At 46.4% G+C, this 7,608-nt stretch overlaps 4 protein-coding genes across 4 annotated transcripts; 3 read left to right on the plus strand and 1 right to left on the minus strand.

Moving 5' to 3' along the window:
- Positions 1 to 266: 266 nt before the first annotated feature.
- BDV27DRAFT_164749 (Zn(II)2Cys6 transcription factor) lies at positions 267 to 2,787 on the plus strand (the record flags this gene model as incomplete). Its single annotated transcript, XM_032073752.1, has 6 exons — positions 267 to 271; positions 344 to 967; positions 1,016 to 1,245; positions 1,321 to 1,666; positions 1,729 to 2,290; positions 2,356 to 2,787. The coding sequence occupies 6 exons, from the start codon at positions 267 to 269 to the stop codon at positions 2,785 to 2,787; spliced, it is 2,199 nt and encodes a 732-aa protein (XP_031920266.1).
- A 492-nt stretch (positions 2,788 to 3,279) lies between these two features.
- Positions 3,280 to 3,982, plus strand: BDV27DRAFT_164750 (cupin domain-containing protein; the record flags this gene model as incomplete). Its single annotated transcript, XM_032073753.1, has 4 exons — positions 3,280 to 3,537; positions 3,587 to 3,645; positions 3,702 to 3,823; positions 3,885 to 3,982. The coding sequence occupies 4 exons, from the start codon at positions 3,280 to 3,282 to the stop codon at positions 3,980 to 3,982; spliced, it is 537 nt and encodes a 178-aa protein (XP_031920267.1).
- Positions 3,983 to 5,049: 1,067 nt separating this feature from the next.
- Positions 5,050 to 5,663, plus strand: BDV27DRAFT_139814 (uncharacterized protein). Its single transcript, XM_032069525.1, has 2 exons — positions 5,050 to 5,547; positions 5,602 to 5,663. The coding sequence occupies exons 1-2, from the start codon at positions 5,102 to 5,104 to the stop codon at positions 5,633 to 5,635; spliced, it is 480 nt and encodes a 159-aa protein (XP_031920268.1). The 5' UTR covers positions 5,050 to 5,101; the 3' UTR covers positions 5,636 to 5,663.
- A 476-nt stretch (positions 5,664 to 6,139) lies between these two features.
- On the minus strand, positions 6,140 to 6,957 carry BDV27DRAFT_164752 (uncharacterized protein; the record flags this gene model as incomplete). The annotated part of the gene is made up of 2 exons (XM_032073754.1): positions 6,140 to 6,637; positions 6,739 to 6,957. 2 exons carry the CDS (start codon positions 6,955 to 6,957, stop codon positions 6,140 to 6,142), a joined length of 717 nt encoding a protein of 238 aa, XP_031920269.1.
- Between the last annotated feature and the right edge of the window lie 651 nt (positions 6,958 to 7,608).

Here is a 7,608-nt window from a genome sequence, read left to right on the forward strand (position 1 = left end):
AGTATGTTGCTTTAAAGCTTCATTTTTAATGTTGGTTGCCATACAGAAATTCGTGCGGCAGGTGGGGACGTGCGTCAGGTGATCAAGTACGGTAAGAGCCTGTTCTGCCTTCGCTCTCTGCGGCGAGCCGTTTCGGTCATCCGTATCAACGACTACACACTCGAATCTATGGATACTCAGCTAAGAGAAGAGCATGGTCAGGTTTCCGTAAATGAACCGTGTCAATTGAGTGATGCTGTACAACGCTCTATTGTCGCGTGTCAGAGATGTCGTAACCAAAAAGTGACGCAATCTGCTCTTCCTCTCGCTACTCATGCTAATCAGTCTAGCAGCTTAAATGCAGCCGTGAACGCCCCTTGTGCAGTCGCTGCCGAAGGCTCCGGGCGACCTGTGTGTACCCTGTCCCTTCGAAACGCCGAGGTCGAAAGTCGCAGCGTACTTGCCGGGAAACACGCACAGCAGTTGACCAACGTTGCCTGGACCTTCCGGAGCCACAAACGGACACACTGAACCTGGCTTATGAACCCACTAGGTGTGCCCCAGCTCCAAACCCGTCAGACCGCATTGTTCACCCAACAATACTTCCTGACGGTGCGGTACTCTCCCCAGATGAGGGCTCACGAGAGGACGAGAGAGCTACCAGTTCTAGTAGAGTAGCCCCAGCACTTCCCGAAAGACACACCGGGACTCGGACTCCCTATATTGTGAACGAACGTGAGTTGATTCACCCATTACCTCGATCCAATGAAGGCGTAGGGCAGACGGGGTCAACTCGCCATGGTATATCTTCCTCCTCAGATGACCCACCCTTGCCGCCTCGCGCCCTTGGCTTGGGTTTACTTGAGATATACTTTTCACGGGTCTATAATGCGTCTTTGTTATTTCAGAAACGAGCAGTCTTCCACGAATATCTTAAGGGGAGTCTTCCTAATATTCTTGTGAAGGCCATGTTTGCGTTAGCTACGCTGTATGTCGTTCCATAAAATCAAAGTTCTGCGCCAATCAATGATTACAGTTTTCTTTCTCCCGAACGTCAGCACAAAGATGTGGCCTCCGTGAATGCTTCTGAGTTAGATGTGCTACAACACTATGGCTCTTGTGGTCTTGGCTGGGCAAAGTCTGCGGTGAGGGAAGCCACGCCATCTGCGATCGAACAGCCTTCCTTGGTGACAACCCAGGCACTTGAATGTCTGCAGCTGTATTGGTTTGGCATTGGAAATCTACAGTCTTGCAGTCTGTGTCTTTGTAAGCGCCTTTCCATCTATTGGGGCATGTGGTTGCAGTCTTGCTGATTGGAAACCTCCATTGCGGGGTTTATAGCTCTCGCCTATCGTTCGTGCCACCTCCTTGGATACAACCGAAGGATAATCGATGGCTGCAATGATTCGGATCTATCGTTAGAGTCTGAGTTTAATCGTCGGTGTCTTTGGGCTTGCTGGATCTCCACATGCATCGGCATGGAGCCGGAATCTTGCATAAGAGCCGCATGGAAAGAAGTGGCCATGGTCCCTCTTCCCGCGTACATTCAAGACTGCGGATCACACTATGACATTATTCTGACGGAAAAAATGAATCAGAATTGGGAGTCGAGACCTCTTGAACTTAACAAGAGGCACCATGCCACCACCCCTGCAGCGGCGTTTCTTGTGAAAATAATGGGAGTCTGGTATGGAAATCTTGTGTGCAATCTGCAATCAGCTCTTTGTCTAATGTTTTTGGATATTTCAGGGCAAAGGTTCAGCTCCTGGTTAAGGATTGGAATGCCTCTTCTCCCTCTCTTAACATTAAGTCTGTCTACAGTCTCTCAGATTTGGCAACGTCAATTTGCAATAGTGCAAATACCGTCAACGATCCAATTACCGTCAACGACACAGAATATGCGTCCCACTCTATGAAACTACTTGCTGAATCTCTTTTTCATCAGTGTCAAATTATTCTACACTCAATGCTTGTCCCCTTGTTCTCAGGTGCTTCTACAGGGCCAGAGATAGATCTGGAAAGTGTGAAACGGAGTGCTGAAAGTGTTATACGCCATGCCGGATTGCATGAAAAGCTACTGAATCCTTTTCTGTATGGAAATGGTGATATCACAGTCCTGCCTCCGCTCATGGGTTATGGGGCCTTTATAACAGGAATAGTGCTGCTGGCCACAGAGACCTCCTGCCAAGATAAAAGATTGCAGGAAAGTATTACTGAAAGACGGACTGAAGGTCGCAAATTACGTGCCGTACGGGCCATTTCACGCCTCCTGAACGCCCTGTGCCGTCATTGGAGACCTTTGGGTCATCTCGTGAGTTGATGCTACGGTCTCTATAGAAAATCTAGTTCGCGCTGACATTTACGTTGGAAATCAAGTCAGAACAACTTTCTTCTGCGCTGGATCGACAACTCTTTCCTTTCGCATCACAAGAGTCGAGTACTGAGCGAAACAGAATGTATGGAATAGATCGTATGCAGGCTTGCAACGAGGCCACACCCCTTGGCCTTTCGGCCCGGGAAAGTGATGGCCCCCCTACACTCGCGCCACATCTGGGCACCATGAACCATTCGATTTACCAGGCAAATAATCCTCGTGCTGACTCACGGAGCTCTCTCGCTCTTACGCAAAATTGCTCTGGTGTCGGGGAAGCCGACTCAGTCGATCCTGAAGACTTACTGATGGAGCAACGCGATGTGTCCCTAGATAATACATGGTATAACTTGTCTATTGGAGACGTATGTCTTGAAGAACACTCAGGGTTCGAGCCCTTAGCCCTGTTTCAGCAAGGCTGGAGGGTGTTTAATTAATTATGTTTTACGTCCTCGCTGAAAAGACTGGCCGACGTGTGAATAATGCCTTGAAAGAATATCTTTACTTATCAAGGGTGGATGAAAGAAACACGTCTTGACAAAACCTCGGTAGATGAATTTTGCACATTAATCATTGTCCCAGCACTAGTCGTTCCTGGGAGCGAATATGGAGGCCCAGTGCTTCATACTCAAAGGCAGCTTGCGTGGGATCGGCTCGAAAATACGACGTTGTCAAAATTTCGACAAGGACCGTCGTCATTTAGACATCAACACCCGATTGTCTTTGCCAGTAAAGCTGGTTTGGCGATCTTATGGTGGTAAAGTTGAGCCCGAACGACCGCACCATTCGAGGAATATGAAATACTCCGAATCCGAATCCGAATCCGATCATCCGGACTATCAACATGCATGTATCAGTTATATAAACCAACCATTCGATTGTGATCTCTAGATGTATATCATTTTATGTGAGCAAACAATCTAGTTGACATGGAGAACCTTTTTCCACACCCGCGACGGATTGTCACGGGCCACGACGATGATGGCAAAGCGATTGTCGTAGCCGACAGTTTGATTCCCTGCGAGCCTACCAAAGTCAACTGCAACTTCGCCGTTCTCTACGAGACTCACCAATTTCCTGAAGTGAATGACAAATGGATTGACCCAACCAAGACCCGTACTCCGGACTTAGCCAACAAGAAAGGGGTTGTATTGCGTGTGGTGGACTTTCCACCCCGTACAAAAACGGTAGGATCTACAAATGGTGTAGACGGAGACGTGTTAACCCCAATCACAGATGTTTCATCGGACCGAATCTCTCGATTTTGGTATCTTGCATGCAGGAGAAATCACTTGGTTCGTTTCTCCATCGTAGCTTAGTATCATTGCTAATCCTTAGGAATACTCCATAGCCACCTTGACGGTGACGAGCGCATTGACATGAAACCTGGAGATGTCTGTGTCCAGAGGGGAACCGTGCACGGGTGGACAAACTACTCGGATGCACCGGCACGAGTGTTTTTTGTACTGACCGGTACGTTATGCATCATTATACTTCCGCCTAAATGAAATATACTGATGTGAGGACCTCTCAGCGGCCAAGCCAGTATTGGTTAACGATCGTATACTGGGAACGGAAGGGTTTAAGCGCGAGGATATTGCATCGGGAGGAATTGTAGATACTGAAAACTAGTCAGTCTGTGTTCGATCATCAATTTGAGTCCTGGAAGACATCTTACTAGAACCGTTGTGGAGACTCAATAGACAGCTCCGTAGAGAGTTCGCCACTGGTTCGGACCGAACCATCATCGGACAAAAACTCGATTCAGCCCGATGATGCTAATATTTCAGATACCTACTGTTGAATTTGTTTTTGAGGGACTCTAGCCCTCAATGTTATGAACGCAATTGAAACCTTTTTGAGTATAATGAGGTGAAAGCATTGGAAAGCGTGAGGAATTGCTGCTTGATTTTGGATGAGAACGAAATTGTGAGCGTTCCTAACATGGCCACACCACTGTAGGAACTTCCCCAAATTCCAATTCAGTCTGGATATGTGATCGCGTCTGAATAGTCGCTGATCTGGTGGGCCGGAATTATCTCCTGTCGGGGCTGCGATGCTTGGTTATCGCTGTCACCAAACCCACGGTGGTCGTAGACTAAGCAAGCCATGGACAGATTGGTAGAAAAGTGCTCCGGAAGCCTATTGTTAAACTCGGTCTTAGTTCTGGCTAAACTAACTCTTGGTTCCCGAATACCTTTAGTGCAATCCCAGGCTTGGCCATCTCTGTCTTCCATATAAAATGAAACTTTTTATTAGTATCCGAGCCAGTCTACCGATTGCGGCTTAGCATCAAGTCGTATGACAGGCAGCAATCTCCATACAATACATGGACTCTTTCTTTATCCGTCGTACATGACGCTTCGCGTAGATGGTCGACAGCCGTTTGCAGTGAATTGACTCTTCTTCCGAGGCTTCCGGGAGAATGACTTGAAAGTCTATAACAGATTAGGTGTACTCAACCATGGAACTGAATAAGCTTAGCATCTGGCACAGACTTATTTCCTATATCTATAAAAGTGCTGACATGTTTACTAAATAGGGAAGTTACTGATAGACAAAAACATAAGACATTACATCATGACTGTGTTTCGTCGAGGTCATACTGACCACCTGGAGAATCCTTGCGCATAGATGAAAAGATATAAATAGAGGAGGTTGGATCGAGATTTCGTAATGGCTAAACTCTTGAGGACCATCCTCGCCTCATGAATCTTGATCTATATTATTTGTTTCACACGAAGTGATAACATGAAGTATTCAGTGCTCTCAATCGCGGCCATCGTCGCCCCTGCCTTGGGAAATCCAGCCTACTTCTGGCGACAATATATCCCTCATCGAATCCATCCGGCTAATGCTGGTACCATCAGCATCAACAACTATGTCCCAGCCAATGTGCACGTGGATGTAGAACCACAGGGATATCAGTACACTGTTGCACCTGGGGGGCAGCAATCGGTTCCAGGTGCACCAGTCGCGGACGTGAAATTTAACGGAGAGGTAGAAGTGAGCTATGTTTCCGGTGATCAAGGCACGTTTAACTATGTCATCAATCCGATTGGGGGTAATTTCCCTGGATGTGTCAATGTTTCACCAGATGGATGTGGATCTTTGACCTGGTGTTCTGGGCAACCTCCGACAAGCCCAGTGACCTGCCCTGCTGATACTGAGCTCCGTATAACCTTGTATTCACCTAAGTATGTCCCTCGGAGTCAACAATCTCCAGCCTCCGCTGATTTTAGGCTTGCTAGCTATATGTGGAGCGAACGTGAATTCCTCCTGTAAAAAAAAAAAAAAAAAGAAAAAAGAGAAAAGCAAGAAAGAGCTTAGAATTTTGGGTAATGGTGTGGACAGCTATTCAACTAGCTATCTCTTGAAGGTGATTGAATCCAACACGTCACCAGGGGGTTGTCTGTACGCGGTTGCGAAATGGCTTACCTTATCTTTAACAGTCTTGATTATTTAGCAGTATTGATAATTGGATGATGCTCCGGTAGTATTTCCCAAGAAGCTATCGTAAACTCTCCTTTCTGGTATCTTCATAGCGCAGTAAGCAACCCTACATACAACAAGACCAATAATGATGCGTTCGGGGTAGACCATAGCATTTTAGGAATATTTAGGGTTTAGTGATATCTATTTAGGGCGTTTTCAGAGCAGAACAGCCTGTATTATAGTTTAAGGTCGGAACTTCCCTGCTCAAGAATATGATATATAGCTACAGACTATTTAAACTCGAGGCTTGGATATAATAGACTAACATTCATTTTTCCTCATCGTATCAATCATCTAGGCTCGTTCAATACTAAACACCTCCAGATTTTGGCCATCCAAAGGATCGTCCGTAATGAACTCGGCGGATACACCACTGATGGCGTCCATGGAGCAACGAGGGAGAATCTCATCAAAGTTAAAGAGATGATCATTCGAGAATCCCTGCTTTGAAGGCTCTACATCCCGGACAACGTCATCCGTTCCCCAACCGCATTGGGCCACTGCTTCTTCTCCCACAAGATGGACCCCACGGCCGTGATGTATATGTCTATTATTATCTTCCCTGTTCGCCAGCCTTTCATGCGTGTCCCATATGAAGTCGATATAGGTTCTGTTGAGGAATTTGCTACATCCAGAATCATCCAATTTGATGAATACTTCTTCAAATGAGATCGGTTCCGGCCATTCAACACCAAGATCACATTGAGCCGTGACAGAACGGAGCAATGCCGTCCGCGGCAGAAGTGATAAGCCATTGTCGGCCCTGGATATGCAAGTCTTCAAGTTGTTGTACTAGTAGTGGAATGATACATCAACATTTGCTCGAATTTACCCCAATATTCCACGAAAATGAGCTTTTAGAGGTTCTCACGTGTGGGAGATGATGGACGTACCATTGAGTTCAACATGGGCCAATGTGTTTTCATTTCCTCTAATATCAAAAAGCATAGCATACCTTGGGCCCATGAGAGTGACTCTCCTGGACAGTTGCGAAAGCAAGACGTATGGGCCTGGATAGGGCCGGCAATATAGGCACAGTATCCCATGAATGGCGGCATCTTCTTGAATTCTGCGCCTACAGCAAGGTAGGCTCGAGCAGATTGAACGAACATCTTTACGTGATGCATGGCCGTCGTCGTACTATAATCTGCAAACCCACCTGGCAATTCTGTCGGATGACCCTGCTGATTGGAAAGGGGAGGCACCACTGCAGACCAGAGGTACAGAGAACAGTAGTAGTAAATTGACTTTAGAAAGATTTGTATTATGGAGAGAACACCTATGGCGAGAATGGAGTGTTGGTGACATGGCAGCATGCATATATACTATGCAGCCAGCCACCATCGCCGGACCCTGCTTACCGGACCCTGTCCAAATTTGGATTGACATCTGTAGACATTCAAATCCTAAGACAAATAAGGATTCAAAATAAATTGGATGTGGTCACAGCACATGGATTAGTGAAATTCGTGCTCAGTCCATAGTAATAATCATCATTCATCTATTGTTAGGGTTTATCGGAGTCATCCTCAACAGTTCGGCGCCATCAGTATAGGATGCTTCTGAATTACCAGCGGAAAGAAATATATACCTATATTGATGTCCTTTTATAGTTATAGTTCCTTTCGCAGTAATATGTTCTCCTGTCGAACAGGAACATGGTCGACTGCTATTTATTTATTTATTTAATCAAGTTTAACGTCCATATGGAGCCAATCGGCTATGACAGACACATGCGTCTAGGCAGTGGTCTAGGCCACTGC

Source organism: Aspergillus caelatus, assembly GCF_009193585.1.
Source record: "Aspergillus caelatus strain CBS 763.97 unplaced genomic scaffold BDV27scaffold_539, whole genome shotgun sequence".
In the NCBI taxonomy this organism is placed as follows: Eukaryota; Fungi; Ascomycota; class Eurotiomycetes; order Eurotiales; family Aspergillaceae; genus Aspergillus; species Aspergillus caelatus.